This window comes from Cyrtonyx montezumae, unplaced genomic scaffold (assembly GCF_038088225.1).
Source record: "Cyrtonyx montezumae isolate F1298 unplaced genomic scaffold, pur_monq_1.0 scaffold_37, whole genome shotgun sequence".
Classification (NCBI taxonomy): domain Eukaryota; kingdom Metazoa; phylum Chordata; class Aves; order Galliformes; family Odontophoridae; genus Cyrtonyx; species Cyrtonyx montezumae.
This window is the reverse complement of record NW_027072042.1, coordinates 1197897-1223144: the sequence shown is the minus strand read 5'-3', so window position 1 is coordinate 1223144 and position 25248 is coordinate 1197897. Positions and strand designations below refer to the sequence as shown.

Below are 25248 nucleotides of genomic sequence, written 5' to 3'. Positions count from 1 at the left end.
AGGACCATAAATAAACCAGAAATCTTCACCGAGGGGTTTATTTTGGTCAAGAGTTCTCTCATCCCTTCAGTTTCTCACGTACTGATCAGAGTAAAGAGCGAGAGAAGCAACAAAACCCAGTAACAGGGAAAATGTTGGGCGTTGGTGTCAGTAAGAAGGAAGGGGTATTGATCACTTCCTAGCGGGTCATGCTAAAGCTGGCCCCACAAAAGATCTGTTGAAGCCTATTAGCTAAGGCACATCCTGGGGGAAATCCTCTTAGAGCAGTGGAGGTGAGAATGCAGATATTACCATTCCCAGGACTGCCAACAGAGAGAAATGGGGCCGGGAAGGGATGTTAGGAGGTCAGCAGGGCTGTTCCCTTTATCTAAAAGGGAGGCTCAAGTGCACCCATGCCACGTGTCACCTGGATGCTGCAGTGCTCACGTGCTTTTAAAGACCCTCTGTGATGAAGAAGCCACGACCTTTCCAGCCACTCTGTTCCAAACCATATTCCTGGTGGTAATCACACCCATTGCTGTTTCCCCCACCCACTGTGGATGTGAAGTCAGAATCATTCCCTTCTCCGTAACTGCCCACTATTGTTACTTCTAAATCCACTCTTCTGCAGATACCCCGCATTTCTGTGGGACCGGATGGCCTTCGGGGATCCCTTCCAACTCAGGCCACTCAGAGCCTCTATGATAAGTGTGCATTTGTATCTACATTTTGATCATCAGCACATCTCGTTACCAGGGCTGCCATGAGTCTGAATGTGCTTCCAACAGAAAAGAGCTGTTGGGGTTGGGCTGCGATAGGAACACGTCCATCTTTTCCCAAGTCCTTCGATGTTCCCAAAGCACTGCTTCATTTTCTACTGAGAGATCTCCCCCGGAGAGAGCTGCAGCATAAAAGTGTGAGCGGTGGATGGGGATGTGACCAGAAAAGGACCATCAAGGCGCCCAGGGGAAGATGTCCAGGGCGTGGACACACACTGGCTGCGATGCTCATGGGCTCAGGCTCAGAGCATCACTGGGGTCACAGGAGCTCCTGCTCTGCTGCTCCGGGGATTATAGGTTGCATTTAGGTGTAAAGTGCTCGGCAGTTCTTGGAAGCAAGGAGTGGGATTTGTAGGTAATGCCACAGCCTGATATGAAACAGCCCAGAAAAACCCTTAACCCTCATTCTTTCACCTGAGGGACACGGGGTGACCTGGGCGAGGGGGCTCAGAGCATGTCTCTCTGGCGGAGGTCTGGGGCTGGGGAGTAAAACGAGGTGCTTAGCTCAAGGGATCTGATTTTAGAAGGTGGAAGGCAAGCACTTTGTAAGCACCTCTGAGAATCCTGAGCTCCCGTATCTCCCTGCTGGGCGAATCCTGTAGCTGTGTGTATACACCCCTGGCAGCGTGGGGCTGTTCTCTGAGTTCAAAGTACTCCGTGATGTGGAGCTGAATTCCTCCAGCACCCACATGTACCCGTGGCCATGAGGCTGTTTGCAGCCAGCCACCACGTCCTGTCCTTGCAAACACCCTGATGGAGGTGAAGATAAAAGTACTGCTTGCTTGCATTTGTCCCTCTTGAATCCTAGGTGATCAAAACAGCCCAGAGCAAGGCTTTCCCTGGGGAAATACACACATATATATGTATATATGTTCTGTGCAGGCCCGATTTCCTGCTCATGCACAATTTTCTGCGCATGTGTTTCCAGCACATGCATTTTCTGCAGTCATTTCCTGAGTCCAAGTGCTTTCAATCCATTCCTACAGTGCTTCCAAGCCGTTCCCATAGTGCTTTCTGTCTGTAAGGCCCGGTTCCTGCTGAGCTGCTCATCACAAACTCTTGGTCTGCTTTCTGTCTGATATATCAACCTCACCCAGACTAATAAGCCACAAATCCATTTAGCTCGGAGCCATTGCTTTGTACTCCAGATCCAAAACGTAGGGCTGTGACGAGCTGCTGCTTCACAGCTTTCCCCCACTGATAAATAAATGCTTCCTATTGAAGGTCTTGCGTGATCTGAAGCACGGGACCCCCACGTGCCCTGGAGGTGTGCTGCTTTGGCAGGTTACTAGTGTGGAATTAAGGTGGCTCAGTGCCGCTCAGAGCCAGCTGGGGATGGACATTTCCAGGTTTCAGGTCAGGTATTAAGAACAATTCCTTCTCCAGAGAGCAGTGATGTGGTGGCACAGGCTGCCCAGGGAGGGGGGAGGGGAGGTCACCACCCCTGGAGGAGTTCCAGAGCCGTCCTAACCCATGGTTAGGATTTGTTTGCCCTCTGCACGTGGGAATGTGGCACTGAGGAACAGAGTCAGTGGGCACGGTGGGGTGGGCTGGGGTTGGGCTTTGGGGATCTCAGAGGTCTTTTCCAGCCTTAATCTGTCTGTGATTCCATGAGTGGGAATGGCAGTGACGGGTTGGTGCTTGGACTTGGTGACCTTGATGGTCTTTTTCCAACCTGTGTGATTCCGTGAGCGGACGTGGTGGGGACGGGTTGATGGTTGGACTTGATCTTGGAGGTTTTGTCCAACCTCTGTGATTATGTGAGTCTATGATTCTGAGGGTGGGCACAGTGGGGTGGATTGGGGTTGGATTTGGAGATCTGAGAGGTCTTTTCCAGCCTTAATGATTTAATGAATCAATGATTCTGTGACAAGGGCGGGGCCAGGAGTAGGCACAGGCTTAAAAAATGAATCAGACATCCCCAATATTCCTGCACTCAGCACATGGGTTGAAAAGCAGGTTATTTCTCTAACAGTGAGGCAGGCTGAAAAAAGACCATCAAGATCATCAATCACCAACCCATCACTGCCGTTCCCACTCATGGAATCATAGGGATGTTAAGGCTGGGAAGGACAAGCTGTATTTTGCTCGGCATTCCTCCTCTTGGGGAATTAGTCCGTATTTTGTATTCATCACTTGTCAGAGGTTTTCTTTTGGGCCTCGTGATCTGAACCCGCTAAGTAAGGCAAATCCAGATTAGAGCCTCTCACAACAGAAATACAGGAGGGATCAGAGGGAGCTGGATGGAGGCAGGTGGGGAACACCAACTCACTGCTCTCCTAAATATTACCCTATTTTTGAATTCGGGATCTCCATAGGTGCCCCAGAAGGCTGAAATTTATTACTCCAACCTTATTCTATCTGCATGGGAGACACCTTGCTGTCTGTACCCATACCTGTGATCCATGTCCATGCCACGGATGAGACCTCTCACCTTGCTTCCTCCCCATGTCCTCCATCCCCACAATATCACCATCCAACCATCCATCCAACATCTCCCCAAATCCCACAGTCACCCAACCCTTGGGCTTGTTTCTCAAATCGAAGCGGAAATGTTGCACTTAAACGTGCTGTGTTGCTTTGGGGTCACTTTGGCCTGGCAGCTTGGGTGACCCTTCATGCCTCAAACGGAGCCCGTCCTGAGCTGCAGAGCCCAAACTCAAACGTAACTGCAGTCTGGGAGGATTCCGACTGACCCGAGCTCTTGGCTTTCCCTGCTGTTTATCTTGTCTTGTGTTGTAGTGGAGGAGTTTTAATCCTCCAGACATAGCACAAAAGCTTCTTTTCTTACAGCACTTTGCTCAGAGGCATCTCTGGTCCCTCAAGAAGACCCCGAACTGCTCTGAGCCCCCAGAACAGCTCCCAGCAGCAAGGACGCCTGTGAATCATTATTCCTCATGTTATATTTAATGCAAGCCCCAACTACTGGCCTCTCCTGGGTTATACAGGTCTCTGAGGAATCAAGGACACGCTCCAGCCTTGGAGATAAAACTGACCTCAAGTGAAGCCAATTATATATAGCCACTGCCCTTCTCTGACCCCTCTCCTCCAGCTTCGTCATTTTCTGGCTTGGGGTCTCGCGTGTCTCCAACTTCCCCATAAGCCCTCAGACAGCTCCAGTGTCCTTCTCCCCATCTCCTCCTGGGATATTTTCCCAGTTATCAGTTTTCTGCCTTTTCTATCTCCAGGGGTGGTGTAACTGGCTGGGAAGGTGCTGGACCATCCCGTTTCTCAGTTAGGTGCTCCTCTGGCATCAGAGGCATCACACAGGTGGATCCACGGAGGGGAAGAGATGAAAAATGGGGGATTCCATCCTTTAATGTGACTCCTCTGTCAGGCTGGGACAAGGTCATACCACTTCTACAGATCCAGACTTTCCTGTCTGTACCCATACCTGTGATCCTTGTCCATGCCACAAATGAGATCTCACACCCTGCTTCCCCCCCATTTCCTCCTTCTCCACAATATCACCATCCAACTGCCCATCCAACGTCTCCCCAGATCCCACAGTCACCCAATCCATTCCAACTGCCCACCCAACGTCTCCCCAGATCCCTCAAGCACAGGTAATTTCCCCCCCTTTTCTTTTCCCATTGCATCAAGATCCCAACTCCTCGCCCCAGAGCCCTCTCCCATCCCCGTATCACCCCATCTGTACCCTCAGGGATGTCCCCATCGCTCCCCTCCAGCACTGACCCCTTCCAGGCTGCTTGCAGGAGGTCACAGTGGTGTTGCTGATAGCAGGACCAGCGCAGGAGAAGGCAGAGGGAAGGACAGGAAAGAACAGTAACGCCTCAGTGCTGATGAACAGCAACAGAAAAGGATGGGAGATAATTACTGCTCTTTTCCTAGTGCATAAATCTTTGTCCTGCTCAGGCACCTCTGCCCTTAATTAAGGACAAAAGAAAAAAAAATCTATTAATCGAAAACCATCAAGAAATCATAGCAGGTGACCTGCTTTATTTGACTGGATTAAGTGGGGGATTACAGGAGTGGTTAGCCATGTCAGTAAGGGCTCCGTGCACTTTTTCCCATTGCTGCTGGTTTTCTGGGGACAGGAGGGATGTGCAGCCAGTCGTTCAGGTGGGGTAACTTCGCAGTGGCTGAAGCAGGGAGAAGGTGAAAGTCAAAAATCCCACAGCAATGGCCCCGGAGTCACTGGTTTAGGAGCAGAGCTGTGTGTTCAGCTCGTTAAATGCAGCTCCTACAGTGGCAAAAACCCTCGCAGGTGGGAAAGAGGGAAAGAAGCGACAGGAGAGAGGGGATGTGATTGTATAAGGGCTCTCTGAGGGCAAAATAAAGCTGATCTGAGCAGATAGCTTCCTGCCACCTAAAACTTCCACGCTGCAAAATCCCATTAAGCGCAGAGTTTAATAAAGTTCTGGATATCAAGGAGCAGCAGCTATTTAAAGCCTTGAGCCCTCGCCACGCGTGGCTTTGTGAGCCATATTTCCTGTCCCAAAGCACTTCTCCCCTTGGGAAATGCCATCGTTTGAGTCACGAAGCACTCGATGCCAGTGCTGCTGTGGTGTTCTCCCTGGAGGGAATTGAGGTTCGTTGTAAGCAGTGCTCCTCACGCAAGAAGTAATTTTTTTTCCACTTAAGGTCTTCATATCCTTTCAGATATCTTTGAGGAATCAACTTTTTTTCCAGCACAAACTTTATGCAGGTAGACCGGGAGAATGAAACTTGAACTGTAATGCAAAGGAAAGAATAATTCATCTCTGCCTGTTCACGGTACTTCTACGGCATGGAGGACAGGTGGGAGGTGGGAGTTTCAGAGGTGTGGGGTTGGTCAGACAGGATTTTGTTTTATTATCTTCTGTGTGTCCTACAAGGAGTGATGAAAATGCTGGGAAAACCAAATCCTTCTCCCCACGCTGTGTGGACCACGAATTACCCACAGCTGAAGCGAAACAGTCCCAGGGACAAAGCAAAACTCAGAGCTCAGTGCCCACGATTCCGCCTTCCGCGAGGAGCTCTATATGAATTTGAGGTGACTGTTTTCTGGGACGTTATATTTAGCTTTGTGTTCCTCAAAGAGCTTGTTCAGCTCTTCTAAGTATTTCTGATGGACTCGATCAACTTCTTCCTCCGACGGCTTGTGCTTCTTTGCCACAGGAATCGGCTTCCCAACTGGAAAACAAGAGCAACCATTCGCTCAGGTGTCTCTGGATGCTTTGCGCGTGTTAGCACAGAGACGGAGTGCCACCTTTCCAAGGATGCATGTTGATATGACCAATCATGGTCTGGGAGACAGCACAGCCAAGGAGGTGGGGAGATGGAGGTCCAGCCCAGTGCAGCTCCTACAGCTGCTCCTAATATCTCAGATGCATTTTTCAAGGTCAAATCTACATAATTTGATTCCAGCCCCTTCCCATCTCCCCGAGCCACAGGCAGAAGGACATTTCTCTTGTTCTGTCTGCTGACTCTAATTGTGTTTGTCAAGCTCCGTCATTGTGTAACACTGTCCCTCATCGAACTAATGAGGAGCCCTTCTGATACTGTGCTGCTTGTAAAACCATTGAGTCAATCCAAACAGGCTGTAAAACAATTAGAAATAATTGCTGGCTGTCAAACCTAATCAGCAGGTTGAGCCCTGACCTTTCCAAACAACTTTAATTACATTAATTCGGGCCATCAGCTGTACCGTGGGCCAGGCGTGGAGCTGTTGAAACCAGGCGGAACTTCATCACAACCAACACCTTTCTTTAAATTCAGTCTCCCTTCTGCACGGTCTTCAATCAAAGCAGCCTGGCTTGTTTGTGTACAGATAGGCTGGGGCTTGTGCCTGCATCTGCGCGGGATGCTGGGCAAGCCATATGGGCCCTGTCTTACTTAGGCTTGTGGGATTGGCTTGGCAGCTCAGCCTGATAGGTGTTTGCACAGCTTTGTTGTGGTGGGACTGAGGCTGGATGCATCCCAGGAAGGCAGTGGAGCACCTCAATTTGCTCTGGGGCTTTCTCAGCTCTGTTCAGACCGCTTGGGGTTCTGCAGGATGACCAAGCCAGAGTCCCAGACTGGTGTATGCAGGGAGACCTGAAGATGCTCCAATACCGCTTTCAGCTGAGTGTGTCACGTCACAGCTTCCAGAGCTGCCTGAGCATTCAGGCAGACTTGCCCAATTACATTTTTAAGTTTTTCTTTCCACCTGCAGATGGGGAATTTTGCTGCCTTAGGGAAACTTATCCCAGAACCAAGGACATTTGTTTATTTTTTTTTTAATGAAAATAAAGGGCCAAGAAAGGGGCAGGGGAGCATTGGGAGGTGCTCAATTGCCAAGAAGTTTCCAGCCCATGGCAGCTCATGCTCTTTGGCTCAGCAGAAAGAAGACATGGCCCAAGGACCAACCTTGTCCGCACTTTGGCCAGGCTTTTGCAGAGGAGGGACTTACTCACGGTGTTGATAGGCCGGCGGTAGGGGACCAGACCAAAGCTGTACTGGAAGATACCTCTCGCGTGGAAGAGGGGAAGGGAGATGCCCATGATCTGCTGGAGCTGGTGCTGGATCCGCCGCAGCCATGAGCCCTTGGGGTTGCTCACCTGGTCAAAGAGCTCATTCTCCCCAAAAGAAAAGGCAGGGACCAGTGAGGTGCTGCAGGGAGATGAAACCAACACATGGCCATGAAGACTAGCGAGACCAACCCTGCAACACCCTCCCTACCCCCCCCAGAATCCACTAGGATCATCCTATTGACTACCCACCGACCAGAGCATCCCTCCCCAAGCACCCTGTAACCCCATCTTTTGCATCACCCCCGTTCGATGGCCACGCGGACAAATCCCTTCCTATTCCTCAGCAGCAAGGTGTAGGATCCCGGCCGGGCATCCAGAGCCTCCTGAGCTCCACCAACGATGATGGCCAACAGGTTCCCCCCCTCCGGCCTCTGCAGCACATGGTACGCACTCTCCTTATCAGAGGACACAAGGCCTGGGAGGCAGAGAGGAATTAAAACGGAGCATCCATAAAACCTGAACCAATATGGATTTTTCCTGTTCACCCAGCTCAAGAGAGGTGCTCAACGCTTTGTTTTCAGTTTTCCAATGTTCTGGAAATCTCAGCCCAACTCCTCAGAGTGGTGCGGGGCTCGTGCGTTGCTCTGCCATATCACAACACATCGTGTTAGCTGCAGTTAAGCCCCAGGGAAAATCTGTTTCTATTTGCTGCCAGGTGAAACCATGTCCAACTCCGAATCCTTCCAGAATCGGTGAAACCTCAGCTGTAGGTCACAACACACTGAAGTCCACACTCCTCTCACCTGGGTTGGGAACTCAGACCTCGCCGTTGCAATTCCTCGCTCTCTGTGAAAATACTTTTTCAGCAGCAGGAGTGTACGTGGACAAGAGGGGGCTGGATGCCCTGGGCACCTCAGGTGGGGCTGGATGCCCCACCCCACTCACCCCAAGAGCTGATTCAGATGGAGAATTGGCTGTACTCCAAGCCCACCAGTGAGGGATGGAGTCCAGGTCTCCAAAAGTCTCTCGGAGCCCTTTCCCCTTTCTCTGTTTAATTTTTACCTACTCCTTTTCCTTTCTGCTCCCTGTCCTGCCAGGTATTGTGCAACACTGTGAGCTGCCGTTGGTAACTGCTTTGATTCAGAGAGTTTTTGGGTGCCACATCCAATGCCTGTAGATGCTACACATTAAGGCCAAGGGACTCCTTGACCTTCTTGGGCCTCCCTGATGTTTTCCCTCTTTGCTCTCTAAAAAACATCCAATCCACCCACTCATCCCACCGCTCCCTGGTGCTTCCATTCTGCTTACCTCCACTCATCAGGTAGTCCCTTAAGAAGGGGATACGAAACCATACGGAAAGCATCATCAGGTGAGGGGTGATGCCTGGGAAGATGGTGGAAAACCCCGACGCCTCTGTGCCAAAATTGATGAAGGCTCCCACTGCCAGGACCCCGTGGGGGTGAAATCCCACCAGGTAGTTCTGCCTGGGGTCCAACTCTGCTGTTTTCACCAGCTGGACAAGGAATGGGACAGAAGTTAATGCTATCACCTCAGCGCATGGACCTCTGGCTATGGAGGGTGGGAGGGGCCCCTTGCATCCAACAGCTCAAGTGTTGTTCTCTGAGATGTATTTCATTGCCTGTTTTTATATCTCCTCCCATTTATTGGCCCAAAAATGACATTTCTAATGCTATAGTTATTTATAAATGGGTCGGGTTGGAAGAGACCTTAAAGATCATTTAGTCCAACCCCGCTGCTATGGACAGGAACACCTTCCACTACATCAGATTTCTCAAAGCCTGCATTGTTTTGAGCTGGCCTAGATGCTGTTAGGAACAAACTTTCCTTAAAACCTCCTCCAGTTCATTTTGCAATATGGGAAAAAAAAAAAACCCACAAAAAGTGAGATAATCCTCCCCCCAACCCATAGCTCCTTATAACCACCAGCCCACAACCAGAACCACCCTAGTAGTGATTGCTCTATCCTGAAGCACATCGAGTAATTGAAGAATGCTTTGTACATCATTAGGTGAGACCCCCAGCTCCCAGGGAAAAATAAAATAATTTCTTTTCTCTATGAACCTATGAACCCACATGATGGACCACCTTACAGGAGCCCAGCAGCTCGTGCCTGTTTTTGTAACCTAAAGAAACCTGCGGGTCCATCAGGGAGCAATGGATGTCTGCACCCCAGTGTTGTTGCAGTTTTACCAGGACTAAGAAATCATAAAATCATTAAGGTTGGAAAAGACCTTTAAGACCATCTTGTCCAATCATCAACTCATGAACACCATGCCCACTGACCACGTTCAGCCTTCAGGGATGGACAGTGTGGACTGCAGCGCATGGTTGGCCCTTGAGGTGTGGCTAAGGGGCAAGCCAAAATTCTGGGCCAGTTTTGAAAAGTGAGAAGTGTTGCATGGGTGACCCAGAAGGAGAGGGGACGATTAAAGACAAATAACAGACAAGATTTGGCCTCTGTGGGTTACGCCTGTGGTGGCCCACCTGGAATGGAAGGACCAGTGTGACCAAGTCAGCCTTGAGCAGTGCCGCTGAGGAGACCCTGCAATCCCAACGCCGTGCAGACAGCACATAACCCTGCCAGAAGCATCCAAAAGCCAAATGCTGTCTTTGCACCCCTTGAGTCGACGCTCTCGGTCCCAGGGCTACCCATTACAAAGCCACCATGGATTTCCAGACAGCTCCAAGCTCTGACATACAAGGAGAAAAAACCCTCTGTGCTTCGCCCCGTCAGTGCTTTGGGTTCAACCCCTATGCAGGGAGCAGCTAATGGGGCGTGTGTTATCCTAGAAGCACCCAACGCCCTGAGTTACACTTTACTTTTTGACATCATGGCTAATTCCCCATCTGTCCTAAAGCACTGTTGACTGTACACATGTGCCCACTGAAGCGCCTGCTCCTAATGAGAGGAAGAGACAAACAGAGTCCCCATCACCACCCAAGTGCAGGAAGAGGGGCAGATGGCTGAATTGCTGAGCCCCTGCCACGATTTGCTCTGGTTTTGATTAATCTCAGCTTGCATCGAAGTATCCTGCACTTAACCTTCAGCTTCCAAACAACCTTTCATCTCTGCGTGATTTATAAGCAGGGCGAGATGCTGGGATGTGTCACCAGACACTAAACCTCCTGCTGTGTGAGAAGGGAGGGTGGCAGCGGGCTCAGCACCTGGGTGCACCCCGAGGTTGTGCCACCCTCCTCGCTAATGAAAACTGGACTTGAGCAGCACCCAGCCCTGCAATCTGCTCCAAACCATGCTAGGACACCTCCCATCCCTAAAAGTCCTCCCTAGGAGATGCTGCTTGCTGCTCTCCTCCGTGAAAGAGGATGGAAAATCAGTGTCCAGTGGAGCTTACAGGAGGAATTGCTTCTGATATGCGATTCCTTGTATCTCTAAGTGGCCTCAGTGCCACCAAAATCTGGAGTGCTACCCACAGTAGTTGGGTCTGAATTGGGCCTTTAGAACCATTCGTGTGTTTTGTGGCCCAGCCATGAGCTAAGCATCCAGAGCCCTGCCCTAAGCTGAGGATAACTAGATGGTGGGAGCCTTGATGCTCAAGGTTTGATGGCCTGGTCAAGGCGGAGCTGTCCCCTGCAGCACCAACCACATCTTAACGGCGTTGTTGGAGTAATTGCCTCTTTCAGCTTTACAAAAGAAGGGAGAGGGATTCCCTGTCTTTGTCACAGGGCTCTTGATTTGGCCAGAGCCTACAGAGAGACCATTTACTTGAAAAAGACCATGAAGGAAATCTGTAGCAGAGGACAGATTTGGGTAATGTATCTCACCATAGATCAGTCCCTGCATGCTAAACCACCCTTCTCCTTCTGGAAACACTTCAACACAGCGACTCGATCCACCCATCTGGATTGTCCCCACCATTTGTTCTCTCCAGAACAGGGGCAGAGGTGCATGGGGTGGGAATCTCGTTCCTCATGGCTTGGCTGGGTTGTCACCTCTGCTCCTGCTGAATGACATCTGCTGCTCTGCTCTTTCTGGGTGAGTTGAACATTAATAATTGTCAAAGGACTTGAGGGTCCAGCCAAGCCGGTCTGTGTGTAAACACCTAAGGGAGACACATTCTTGTCCTGAAGTTTTTCTTGATAAGGCAAGACCAGTTTCTCATGTCAGAGGGGTGACAAATTAATGCATGGAACCTTCATCACCAAAGCAAACAGCTGTTATCAGCGTGGGGTCATACACTCCAAGCTGAGCCGTGGGTGTGCTGGCTTGTGGGGCTTCCTCTTATCATAGTTGGGATGCTGGCTTGTGTCCTGGCTGCTCATTGCAGCCCTGACCCCTCATCAGTGTGTCGTGAGTCCTGGTGGCAGGGCAGAAAGCCTTCTAGATCCCAGACCTGGGGTAATCGTGGCCCTCCCAGCTCATAAATTTGAAGGACGGGGTCTAATTTATCCTTCCTGGATTTCAACATTGCTGCAGAGGTTCAGTGCTCCCAATGACTCCTTGGAAGTAGAAACCACCCTCTTTTCTATGTACCAAACGTGGGTCCAGGACACGGAAAAAACCCTGCCTCAGATCTCTGGTGAGATTTGCTCCATGTACAGTCCCCAGCCATGTTAGGGAAATGCATGCAGAGAATTTTAGAGGCTCTAGTAAGAGGCCACGTACTGGTGAGGATCTCAAACAGGTTTAATTTTAAACTGGACCAGCTAAAACACAATAACATCACAAGTAGATGCTCTTAGCTGGAATTAAAGTGGCCTTCATGTGTTATTTGTTTGCTTTTTCATTTCATTTTGCAACTGAATTAATCTAATTAGGGCTTCCAAGGGACTGCATCAGCACAGGATTTCAGCAATGCTTTAATGGGGCTGTTTTAATTCACCCTTTGAGATGTGGCTGGGGATTTTGTCACCTGTGTGCTGGACACCATGGGAAAAGGGAGGGTGAGTCCCCATGTAAAACTGGTGCCACAGTGCTCGAAGAAAGCAACATTCTGTTTTACATCAGCATATCCTGGAGCCAGAACAACACCTAGCCCCCAGCCAGCCTTGTTTGTAGGGCTGGAGGGATTTAAAAGTGGTTAAGTGGGGAATTGGACGGAGTCAGGTTGAGATGAGCATGGTTGATGCACAGTGCTTGCTGTGCCAGCATGCGGGCAGACAGGGAGTGTGCTGACTTGCCTTGACATCAGATCCTAAGGGACAGAGGAACATGTGGTGGGAGACAGGGATTGGTCAGGAAAGCTGGTCAGAAGACTTGTACCTTCTTCGTTTAGTTTCCCAAACTGGATTGTGATTGTATTACTATCACCCTCTGACCCCAAACTCACTTCAAATGATGTTATGTTCATTAATCTGCTCTTAAGTAGGACCAACCTCTGTTCAGTTTCATCCTAATCAAATCCTCAGGTCCTTTGCCTTCCACCCAGGCACCTCCAAAGAACATCTCACACAGGAGGAAGCATGCAGCCACGTCCTCCACGGGGGGACAGCACCCAAGGAGCCAGCCCCAGGAAGGAGAAATTGTACCAAGGAGAAGTCATCACATCACCTAAGGGTGATGGGAGACCAAGGGGAAGGCAATTATCTGAGTGCTGGCAGCAGGAAAAATGAGTTCTGGTCCCAGCAACAGAAAGATCCTGGGAAAATGACTCTGGGCACTGATGTTTACCCCAGGTGTCACAGTACCAAAGTCACTTGAGGGCAGAAAAGAGAGGTTCAAGTCACGGGGCAAGGAAGCTCTTCAGAAAATGGGAGAGAGCTAACTTTGGGTCACTGTGCTGTATGCTACTTTTGTCTGAACAGTCCTTCTCCCCTCCTCTAGCCAACAGAAGGAAGCAAAATGAATGCCAGAAGTACTGGAAATCCGAAATGATATTTAAAGTCATGGGCCAAAGCACAAGATCCCCAGCTACAAACAGTACTGTTCTGCTGTGAAAAGTAAGAAAATATTCCTGGCAGGGCTTAGCTCACGTGTGTGACCACACCGCTCTCCCATGCCCTGTGCTTATCTGGAACCACGGCACACGCAAATACCCCCGTCATGGTTTATGCAATGATGAGGATGAATGAGCTCCCAGGGGTCCTCGAAGTCTCAGGTTATGCTAGCAGCAACAAGAAGAAACCCAACAGGAGCCCAAGCACAGTGAAAGAGGTTGGGACTCTGCCAGGTGCTATGGATAACAACGTCCAACTGGCACTTGTAGAGGCATAGAAGCGCTGACGTTGGAAAAGACCACTAAGGTCATCTTGTCCAACCATCGAGCCCTCAAAGATAACCCCAAGGATGGTAAAACGTGTCCTGTGGCTCTTCACGAGTGGAAAACAGTGCCCTGAGGACCACAGGAATCTCCTGCACACACAGACATATTTCAGGTTGCTGAGATGATGCCTGCTGGACTGCTCTGATTGATGGCAGCACCCGAAGGCAGGATTTGTTGAAGGCCTTCCCCTTCCTCATATCCATGGTGCTCCTCAGCTGAGGTTACCAGAGCAGCTTGGAGGAGGAAGGCTGGTGAAGAGCAGGAAGATGTGCTACACCGTGGCCACAAAGAATGCTGTTAGAACTGTGGGATCATACAGGTTGGGAAAGATCACCAAGATCATCAAGTCCAACCACCAACCCATCAGTGATGGAAAAATTGCAATGCTGGGTGTATTCCTTGTGATAAAGAAGCCATGATGATAAAGGATGCTCCTTCTGGTGGGGAAGGACCTCTGTGAAAGGAGGCAAGAGTTTTGGAAGAGACCTGGAAGTGGCAAACAAATTATTGGCTGTTTATTGAACACAGCTTTGGTAGAGCCGTGCGTGGCATCCAAAATCTCACTTGGAGGTACCATCAGCCCCAGCAGACATCGTGGGACATCTGCTCAGCCATGGACTGCCCAGAGAGATTTGTTGTGCATTTCTGGGGATATTCTCTCCACTTTTAAGGCTCAGCTGAGCTCAGCAGAGTTCACAGGCTTATCACAGTTGTGTGAAAATGAAGAGGAGAATATGGTTGAAATACAAAAACAAAAAAAAACCTGAAAATGCCCGGGACCGCAGTGCTCAACCACTTTTTACAGTCACCCAAACTCACTCAGGCCCTGGCAATCCCCTCACTCAAATAAGGGCAAAAGCAAAGAGTGGAGCAACTCTTCTGCGTGACTGAGATCGGCAGAGGGTGCTCCTCGCACGCGCTGGGAGCCCCAGTGCTCCTGCATGGCAGATCCTCTCTGCAGCAAAGTGCAAATTCACTCTGCCTAGATCTCCGGAAAACAGATGCTCATGCCAAGCTCTCAGTTGCTTCTGCAGCAGCAAACGCGCCCAGGGATCCCATAGGAGCAGCATTTAAATCCCTTTCCTGAAATACCCGAGGGCAGAGCAGTGCAGGCAGCTCTTGCTGCCTCCCCACCTCCCGACGCTGACGCTTGACCACAGTAAGTTTGCAGAGGGGATCTGGGAGGATTAGGAGCCTCATTTAATCTTCCCAGAATAACTAATCCTCCAGGGCTGGCCGAACTCTACACACAAACACAGCCCGTGATGCTGGATCCACGTCCCATAAATCCCACTCCCCATTTACCTCTGATCTGGATGGGATTTGGGGCAAGCAGGAGCGTGTGGTTTGGAGCAAAAGCTCAGCTCAGTTCTGCTCCTCATGAGCTCACAGAATAGCAAAAAATAATATTTGCAGTGCTTAACATCTACACTGCTAGGGACAAAAAATCTCAATCCCAAATAATTTATTTGAGCTCATGCTTGAAGGATATGAAATAAAATGCCTTTCAAGAGAGGGAAGTGCATAGCTTCTCCCAGGGCAGCAAGGACAAAGTCTGCTCCAGACCCTCCCTGCGTATCCCAGTATGCTGTAACCAAAACCAGTAGCTATGCTCCCTCTACTGGTCTTTCTGCCCGGCAGTGCCACCTGGGAGGGAGTCATAGAATTGGAATTAGGTTGGAAAAGACCTCTAAGGTCATCTAGTCCAACCATGGACCCATCTCCAACCATCAACCCATCCCCAACCACCAACCCATCCCCAACCACCAACCCATCCCCAACCATCAACCCATCCCCAACCATCAACCCATCCCCAACCATCAACCCATCCCCAACCACCAACTCATCCCCAACCATCAACCCATCCCCAACCACCAACTCATCCCCAACCATCAACCCATCCCCAACCACCAACTCATCCCCAACCATCAACCCATCCCCAACCACCAACTCATCCCCAACCATCAACCCATCCCCAACCACCAACTCATCCCCAACCATCAACCCATCCCCAACCACCAACTCATCCCCAACCATCAACTCATCCCCAACCACCAGCCCATCCCCAACCATCAACTCATCCCCAACCATCATCTAATCCCCCAACCACCAACCCATCCCCAGGACACACAGCCAGCCCAGGGCACTGCTGAGGAGGGAGTGTGCATGGGACAGGCAGGCAGGTGTCACTGGGCTTATCTGGCACCTCTGTGTTAGCCAAGAGAGCGGTCTGACACTGCTCGAGCTGCGCTTTACGGCCAGAATTGAATTGCAGAACACGTGTGATGTGTAATCGTAACAACCACATAAATAGAGTGCAGCGTTTCCAGTTGTTCTCCTCAGCAACCTTGAGAATGATGGCTTGGGAATTTGGTGTTTCCTGTTGAATGTTGTAATATTCTCTGTCTCTTATGGTAAAATCCACCAGGAGCTCTCCTGGGTTGTGCTCCCATTCCTCCCCAGGAGATTATGATATACATTCTGGGGGATTTGATTTGATGCTTGGCCAGGAGCCCTTAAAAAAAGCAAAAGCTCTGGAAAGAAGCTCTGGACAAGGCAAGAGAGTTCCCAGAAAGGAGGGGGATGGCGTGCAACAGCTTTCCAGTGTCCAACTCTGAAATTATCTTGAAGTTTGCTGATGGAACAGAGCTGGGAGGAGTGGCTGACAGCCCAGAAGGCCGTGCTGCTGTTCAACATCTGGGCTGGATGAGAGCTGGGCAGAGGGAAGCATGATGAGGTTTAACATGAGCAAGTGTACAGTCCTGCACCTGGGAGGAATAACCACAGCATCAGTACGGATCAGTGCTGAGCTGCTGGGGAGGAGCTCTGTGGAGGAGCACCTGAGGTTTTTTGAGGCCGACAGAGGACCACGAGCAGTGTGCCCTGTGGCCAAGGAGGGCAATGGGACGTGGGCTGCACCGCACAGAGCGTGGACAGCAGGATGCAGGGGGATCCATCCATGATGCTCTGCCCTGGGTGATGCTCAACTTTATCTGCCCTAGAAAACCACTCTGCAGCGTGGCTCATGGTGCACGGCTCAGATTTGCACGGAGCTGTGATGGCCCTGAGGCAGCTCTTTGTCCTGGTCCGTGCAGTCATGTCAAGTCAATAGGAAACTAAATAAAGATTAAGGGCAGAGGCCTGCCACGTGCGTTAAATAAAGAGGAAATGCTGTGAGAGTCCTTCTCAGGAGAACAACATCTCTGTGAGTCTGTCTTGAGCACCCTCAGCTTTACCCACGCAGCCCTTTCTTCAGTGGAAAGGGATGCTGAACTTCCAGGGAAGCAGAATCTCTCAGATTTTTGGTCAAAATGTGGCCCTGTGCTCATGCTAGGCAGCCAGAAGAGTGAGAGCAGCAATAAATCACAAGCAGCGGGCAAGGGGAGACGGCCCTATCTGTGCAGTGAGGTTCAGCATCGGGCAGATGACAAAAGGATGTGTTGGGAAAACATTGGGTCGCAGTCATTCTAGGGGCTGGGAAGGCCATCCTGCCTCCAGCACTGCGCAGCCCTGGGGTTGGCCCTCAGGAGGATGCTCCTGCAACGTGAGAGCAGAAGGGACTGCGGATGCTTACCGTGACGGGGAAGTAGTCCCTCATGTGCCTCCAGACAACGCTGTTCCTCACCAGGTGGATCCGCCGCCCTCCCCTGAGCGGCGCTTCCCTGTCCAGGAACCACCACACGGCATAGAGGACACTGAGCAGCCAGAAACGTGTGAAGAGGAGGCCGATGAAGGCAGCCGTGCAGCACTGTGCTGGGAGAAAAGCCGAGCAGTGAGCGGTGCGGGATGACAGCTTGCCTGGAGGGACCTGCTCTGTGCAGCCCTGGGGTGGAGCCCAAGCCTTCTCTGGGCTCACTGTGGGATTACCCCATCAGGGTGAGGGCAGATGGGTGCAAACAAGTGGTTTCCTTCCCCTCCGCCCCAGGAACCCCGAGAGCAGCTCGACCCCAACCACAGGGAACCATCCTTCTCCAAGGGCCGCCATGCCCGCCTCCCCCCTCCAGGCTGATGCACCTCTCTGCTCTGAATTTAATTTTTCATCTTCCCATATAGAAGAATTTGACTCCCTATTGATTTTTTTTTCTTTCTTATTGATTCCGGACCTTTTCCTCCTCCGTTTGTGCTCGCTTTAAATCCTGACCAGCAGAGGATTTTCAGTCTTTCTGACGTGGTGCCATCGCAGATTTTATAGGCACGCTCTATTTCGCTCCCGAAGTCATTAATAACTTGGGACTTTCCCAAGTCATTAATGATGTTTCTGAGTTGTTTCCAGTCAGTACTCAGCTTTGTCCTCTACCTCCTGCCTCCCTCGTGCCCTTTGCTTTGGCAGGGGAGCAAGGGAGGAAAAGTCTGTGTGCAAGCAAGCATCACTTGGCTCATCAGATCCCACCCAAGCCCAGCTCAGAGTCTGGGAGGCACTGAGGACCACTGAGCTGCCACCTGGGAGACATCAGTCAGAGCTGTGTGCTCTCCACCTGTCCCCCTGCCCATCAGGGGGATGTCTGAGTGGGAATGGGTTGAAAATCCACACTGGTCCGTGTCCTTTGGATTCCCCAGCTCACGGGTCACATTAGGACGAGAGACAACGGCCTCCAGTTGTGCCAGTGGAGGTTTAGGTTGGGTACTGGGAAGAATTTCTTCTCCTGTAGGGTGATCAGGCATCGGCAAAGGATGTGCAGGGGGTTCGGGGGGGTTACTGACCCTGGAGACAGAGCCATGGGATTGTGGCACAGGGACATGGGCAGTGGGCATGCTGAGGGTGGGCAGGGGGATCGTAGAGGACTTTCCATCCTTAATGATTCGGTAATCCTATGATTCTATGACTGTGAGTTTTGTATTTTGCCCTTCTCTGGGCTCTCGTTGCAGATCCAGGGCTGAAGGACACAGGGGGGGGAGAAGCTCAGCTCAGACACAGCTTCAGCATCCATGTCCTCATCTCAAGACCTGGAATTTCATCTCTGTGGGATTCACCTGGCACTCGCTGTCTCCAGCTGCTCTCACCTAAGGTCTATCAGAGAAGATGTATACAAAGCTCTCGTTTCACACTTGGGTTGCTTTTACCACGAATGTTCCACCAGATGAGCTTTAAGGCGTTTTTCTCTAGGAAAAAAAATGTGCTTTTCTATGACAGTGCCTCTTTTTGGCTTTGGGAGTGTCTTAAACTTCATGCTGGAGATCTCAATCAAGATAAGTAGATCTGGTTTGGCTATTCTTGTGATGTCATCCTGATCCTGAAGCTTTGTGTGTGGGAAAAGAAGTCATGTCTTAATGTCCTGGCGTGGTACTGAATAATATCTACTGGAAAAAGGAAGGGAGGAAAGGAAGGAAAGGAAGGAAGGAAAGGAAGGAAGGAAAGGAAGGAAGGAAAGGAAGGAAGGAAAGGAAGGAAAGGAAGGAAAGGAAGGAAGGAAAGGAAGGAAGGAAGGAAAGGAAGGAAAGGAAGGAAGGAAGGAAAGGAAAGGAAGGAAAGGAAGGAAGGAAAGGAAGGAAGGAAGGAAAGGAAGGAAAGGAAGGAAGGAAGGAAAGGAAGGAAAGGAAGGAAGGAAAGGAAGGAAGGAAAGGAAGGAAAGGAAGGAAAGGAAGGAAAGGAAGGAAAGGAAGGAAAGGAAGGAAAGGAAGGAAAGGAAGGAAAGGAAGGAAAGGAAGGAAAGGAAGGAAGGAAGGAAGGAAGGAAGGAAGGAAGGAAGGAAGGAAGGAAGGAAGGAAGGAAGGAAGGAAGGAAGGAAGGAAGGAAGGAAGGAAGGAAGGAAGGAAGGAAGGAAGGAAGGAAGGAAGGAAGGAAGGAAGGAAGGAAGGAAGGAAGGAAGGAAGGAAGGAAGGAAGGAAGGAAGGAAGGAAGGAAGGAAGGAAGGAAGGAAGGAAGGAAGGAAGGAAGGAAGGAAGGAAGGAAGGAAGGAAGGAAGGAAGGAAGGAAGGAAGGAAGGAAGGAAGGAAGGAAGGAAAGGAAGGAAAGGAAGGAAAGGAAGGAAAGGAAGGAAAGGAAGGAAAGGAAGGAAAGGAAGGAAAGGAAGGAAAGGAAGGAAAGGAAGGAAAGGAAGGAAAGGAAGGAAAGGAAGGAAGGAAGGAAGGAAGGAAGGAAGGAAGGAAGGAAGGAAGGAAGGAAGGAAGGAAGGAAGGAAGGAAGGAAGGAAGGAAGGAAGGAAGGAAGGAAGGAAGGAAGGAAGGAAGGAAGGAAGGAAGGAAGGAAGGAAGGAAGGAAGGAAGGAAGGAAGGAAGGAAGGAAGGAAGGAAGGAAGGAAGGAAGGAAGGAAGGAAGGAAGGAAGGAAGGAAGGAAGGAAGGAAGGAAGGAAGGAAGGAAGGAAGGAAGGAAGGAAGGAAGGAAGGAAGGAAGGAAGGAAGGAAGGAAGGAAGGAAGGAAGGAAGGAAGGAAGGAAGGAAGGAAGGAAGGAAGGAAGGAAGGAAGGAAGGAAGGAAGGAAGGAAGGAGAAGGAAGGAAGGAAGGGAAGGAAGGCAAGGGAAGGAGGAAGAGAAGGAGGAAGAGAAGGAGGGAGGGAGGCAAGAGAAGGAGGGAGGGAGGAAGGAAGGAAGGGAAGGAGGGAGGGAGGGAGGGAGGGAGGAATCAAGGGAGGGACAGAGGGAGGTTTAGAATGAAAAAAGCACTGGAAGACTGAAGCACAGCAGCAGGTCTCACACGCAATGCAAACCTCCAGGTCACAACAAAGCACTGCTCATGTCTGGTGCTGCTCCTTTGAAGAGCCACAGCCTGTACAGCTCTTAGCCATGAAACAAAGCTCCAAGGTGCAGACAAGATATGAGCACTGTTTGATGAACACTGCAGAGGTTGTTGCTGTACTGCTGGGTACATCAGCACCCAGGTCACCGAGTCTGCTGCAAAGCTGTGCAATGCCTTGTTCTCTTTTTATCACACTGTGCAAAGCTCAAGGTGTGCCCTGCAAAGTGAAGGTGCTGTTCTGCTCCAGATCTATCCACTTATCATCCAAGTGAGGCTCTTATCTTGCAATACACAGTTATTAATTTTACCCTCACTTCATTTATGGGTGAAATTAATAACATTTGCTCCTTGATTCAGCTTTTTTTTTTGTTTGTTTGATTGGTTGGTTGTTTTTGCAGAGCGAAGTTTGCACACAGTGACCTTCACTTAATCTGAAGATTTCTTTTTTGCCTTTGTAAAATTCAATTTAGAGGCTCTGCACCTGTTCCAGCATGAATCCAACTTGCTTGTGGATGTCTCAGTGCCGTGAGCTCAAACCCTTCCACAAAAATCTAGCAGAGCTATGCCACGGGTGAGACACTGAGATGTGAGCAGTGGAGGATTCCTGCTGTGGAGCTTTGTCCCTGCTGCTGAGATTCCTGCACATTTCAAGCTTTTCCTGAATCAAAGCTGGAGGGGTCCACACAAACCCCTCCTGCCATAGCTCATGTCCCCGAGGCAGAGCAGCAAGGATAACTCCAGGCCACATCCCTGTCCCTCCTGCTTCTGTTTTGTGGGACAAAGAAGTATGGAAGGGCTTCTGGCAGAAATGTTTGCTTATTGTGAGGCCATCTCAGTCATCACTGCTTTCTTTCCATGAGGAAAATGGGGAAAGCCAAGAGTTCCTTGTCTGTCTTTCCCTGGAGCAGGGACCACGTCAGAGCTGCCCAGGTGACAGCTATATTCCCCTTGGCATTCCTACAAACAACTGTTATTTTCCGGGCTACCCACCAGGCAAGCACATGTTTCCCCATGGAAAACCAGGACTGGCAAGATACGGAAATGGCTTGAGGCTTTATGAGACCTCTCAAGGCAATCGCTGCAGGTCTGAGGGCATCTTGCATGTCCTTACAAACACACCAGTTATCTGAAAATAATTACAGAACTGTAGATTCGTGAAGGTTGGAAAAGATCTCCAAGATCATCTAGGCCAACTGTTAACCCATCCCCCCATGCCCGTGAACCCATGTCCCTCATCCTGGAGTAAATGTCCAGATAACCCTGCATTGAGCTGAGATTGACTGCAGCACTGCCTACATTGCCACGGAAAGTGAGGAGAGATCCCTTTAACCTAACAGCAAAACCAAAACCAAAGGGCCTCTGGCAGCAAGGAAAGCTCCATACCCTAAATCTACAGATTCTGCTCAGATCAGAAACCAGGAGGTTTCTCTTTCTTCTTCCCCTCAAAGAAGTTTGAGGCCAAAATGAAGCGTTTGGTGGTGGGCACTTTGTGCTATGGGTTTTTATTGTTCCTCTGGAGGGAGCCAGGAACCAGAGGAGGATGAAATGCGACAGAGATGGTTTTGTAGGGAAGTGAATCTTGCTGCGCACAGCCATGGACACACCCCATACGTGCCATGGGCTCCAAGTGAGCTGTGAGCTGTAAGCATGACTTTTCTGGCCAAGTTTATACCCCAACCTGTCAGAGTCCTGCTGGGCTCAGCACTGATGCTCTTCCAGAATTGACTCCTTCAGCATGGAATAAGCAGAACAGCAGCATTTGGAGAGAGACTTTCGGCACTGTAGGAGCCCCAGGGCAGGTGAGTCCCACACTGAAGTTCCCAGGAGGATTTGCAAGATGCACGTTGTGGACCTCAAGGCCAGTCCAGAGCCCTTAGCAGAGCCAAGCCAAGGCTGTGGACTGTGCTCAGCAACCAAATTTCCTGACTCACTCTGGCAGTGCATGTCCTTTGAGCCAGCCTTGCTGATGGAAAGGGTCCAAAGGCTTGCTGCCCACGCTGGGTCTGCAAAGACAGCGTGCACAGAACTCCTGCCCCTTTGGTCACAGAATCATAGGATATCCCATGTTGGAAGGGACCCATAAGGATCAGGTTGCCATGAGTTGGTCAGCACAAGCTCAGCCCTAAATTAAAGCTTCTGCATACAGCATCTGGAGAGATGGCCATGCCCAAGCCCATGGAGACAAGGAATGAGAGAAGCCAGAGGAAGCATTGGACCAAATTTGGGTGCCCACATGCCAGATTTGGTGCCCTGCAGAAGCCTGGCTCAATTGCACAGAGAGGTGGCACTGGTCTGTACTGAACTCTGCCAGTGGGAGCAATGGGGTCCCTGCTCCACTCCCTACACCCCTCCATCCTGCAACCATCAGCATCTAAAGCAAGGAACAGCCCCTCGTGGGGATGCATTTGCACAACCATAGCAACAACACAAGGCAGTGCAAATGCCTGGCAGGGTATTTGCAAGAGCACTTTTCTGGCAGCAGAAGCACGACCTCTGAGCAGCCAGTGGCGATCTCTGCTCATGGAGGGCCTCTCTTCTATCATCTCTTAACTGCTTTTGGCCTCAGATGGTGTCAGGGGGAGAGAAAATCAGAGTAGAGGTGTTTCAGAGAAAGACAGCAACCTGTGGAGGCTCAGCAGTGGAGGTTTCAGGCTGAGGCACTGTCCTCATCGGGGGCAATCCCAATTCCCCTGCAGGAGGCTGTGTCCCGAGGAGCTCCACATTACCCTCTGACCATGGGGGATTCCTCCCCACTGCCCACCTTCTGGCTTTGAGCTGTCTCCATCACTGAAAAATCAAGTACCAGCCCAACCCCAGTACTAAGAAGGGCCAAACCTACTGGACAAGTTGTTTTGCTGGAAGACACCATCCATTCTCCTAAACCTAAGCTGCATCCATGCTGCAAACAGGGCCCAGGTAGAGTCTGGCAAAGTCTAGCACTTAGCACTGGCTGAAGTCGTGCCACAAAGCATGCAGACAGCCAAACATCCATCTGGGCCAGTACAGCCCAGTGCTGCAGGGCCATCCAACCCCAGGTGTGCAGCTGAGGTTTGGTGGAGCCGTCTCAGAAACTCAGTGAGGCTCTAAAGCACGGCTTGCACTTCCTTTGCAGGTACCATTTTAGAGGTGTGTGTATCCACAGATACCCCCAGAGCTCTGCTGGAGCACCCAGGCTTTACACAGCCTTCAACCCAGGTTAAGAGGCCAGCTGCACAATGCTGGCAAACCCTGGGATGTCGCCTTCCAGCTTGGCTCCTGGACACTTTGCAGACAGATTTCACCCTCTGAAAACTGGCTCTGGGCTCTCAGGGGAGGAAGAGGAGCTGCCTCTTACCTAGACATAGGAAGCTGAAGACCCACTGGACCACGGCCGCAGTCTGAAGCCTCCTCTGCAGCGGCAGGGAGAGCGGAGCAAACTCAATCTTCATCCTGAGCTCGTCCTGCAGGTCTCAGAAGGAGGAGGAAGCTCAGCAAGTGGTGAATGCAAAGTGCAAAGTCACCTGTCAATATTTATGCAGCTTTACAGTATAGGGGGTTGTGCAACGTGCAGGGGACAGTGCTGGGAGGCGTCGCTGACTTTACGCCAGCGTGACGCCCGTCGTGTGGTTGGGTGCTGCATGTATCCTCCAGCTCTGCAAAAGGGAAATCCATCACTCCTTGTGCTACAGCAACTGCAGGAGGGAGAGGGAGGGAAAGGCAGGAAGGAGCTTGTGAAAAAGTACTGAAGGGGAGGGAGGAAAAAGGCTTTTCAGAGGAGTGGCTTTACAGTTCAAAACGTTTCGTGTGTAGATAAAGCTCAAGGCTGTGTCTGCTGGGCGTGGGAAGGGCTGGGAGCCAAGAGGTCTGCAAACTATGCGTGAGTGTTTCACTGCAGTGCAGGATGCACCAGCAACCTCCTGCCTCTGCCGGGAGATATGGAGGGAGGGAGGGAGGGATGGGTGACAGACAGGTCGAGATGGAGGAATGGATGGATGGATGGATGGATGGATGGATGGATGGATGGATGGATGGATGGATGGATGGATGGATGGATGGATGGATGGATGGATGACAGACATTGAGATTGACAGATGGATGGAGGGATGGATGGATCATAGAATTATAGAAGAGTTTGGATTGGATGGGACCATCTGGTCCCACTCCCTACAGTGCACAGGGTCACCCATAGCTCCATCAGTGCTCACAGTCCTGATTCCTTACCATGGGTGTCTGCAGGGATGGGGTACCACTACCTCTCAGGGCACGCTGCACCAGTGCCTTGCTACCCTCACTGTAACCAATTTCTTCCTTATATCCAATCAAAATCTCCCCTCTTTTAGTTGGAAACCATTTCCCCTTGTCCTGTCACACAGACCCTGCAGAAGAGTGTGTTTCCTATCCCACAGCCCCTGTAGACACTGACAGCTGCTCTCAGGTCCCCTCGCAGCCTTCTCCTCTCCACGCTGCACAGCCCCAGCTCTCTCAGCCTGTCCTTGCAGGAGAGCTGTTCCACCCCTGGGATCATTGCTGTGTCCCTCCTCTGGATGCTCTCCAACAGCTCCGTGTCTCTCCTGCACTGAGGACTCCACGTGTGGACGCAGTGCTCCAGGTGAGGCCTCACAGCACAGAGCAGAGGGGCAGATCCCCTCCCTCACCCTGCTGGCCACGCTGTGTTGGATGCAGCCCAGGATGTGCTTGGCTTTCTGGGCAGTGAGGGCACAGTGCTGGCACGTGCTGAGCTTCCACCTGCACCCCCAGGTTCCTTTCAGCAGGGCTCTGCTTCACCCTTGCAACCCCAGCTTGTACTGATGCAGACCTTGCACTTGGCTTTGCTGAACCTCATGAGGATGGATGGAGATGATGGGTGGATGGGTGGGTGGATGGATGGATGGATGGATGGAGATGATGGGTGGATGGGTGGATGGGTGGATGGATGGATGGATGGATGGATGGATGGATGGATGGATGGATGGATGGATGGATGGATGGATGGATGGATGGATGGAGGGGACAGGCAAGTGTCCACGTGCCTCCTTGCATAGACTTACACGGGTGCATGAGACAGGAAACCCTCCCTCCTTCTTCCATTTCTACCTCCTACCATCTGCACCTTGGAAAAACCACACGCATCAAATTCCAG

The 25248-nt window shown here is 50.9% G+C and overlaps 1 protein-coding gene across 2 annotated transcripts; it reads right to left on the bottom strand.

The window, feature by feature from the left end:
- Nucleotides 1-5535: 5535 nt before the first annotated feature.
- MOGAT2 (monoacylglycerol O-acyltransferase 2) lies at nucleotides 5536-23714 on the bottom strand. Of its 2 annotated transcripts, none has more exons than XM_065745775.1 (7): nucleotides 23654-23714; nucleotides 23464-23569; nucleotides 17030-17208; nucleotides 8522-8726; nucleotides 7514-7688; nucleotides 7153-7352; nucleotides 5536-5894 (listed from the first exon to the last, which is right to left on the bottom strand). In XM_065745775.1, the coding sequence occupies exons 2-7, from the start codon at nucleotides 23555-23557 to the stop codon at nucleotides 5740-5742; spliced, it is 1008 nt and encodes a 335-aa protein (XP_065601847.1). In that variant the 5' UTR covers nucleotides 23558-23569; nucleotides 23654-23714; the 3' UTR covers nucleotides 5536-5739. The 2 variants fall into 2 exon arrangements, with proteins under 2 accessions (XP_065601847.1, XP_065601848.1); XM_065745776.1 differs by having other exon boundaries at nucleotides 7157-7352.
- Between the last annotated feature and the right edge of the window lie 1534 nt (nucleotides 23715-25248).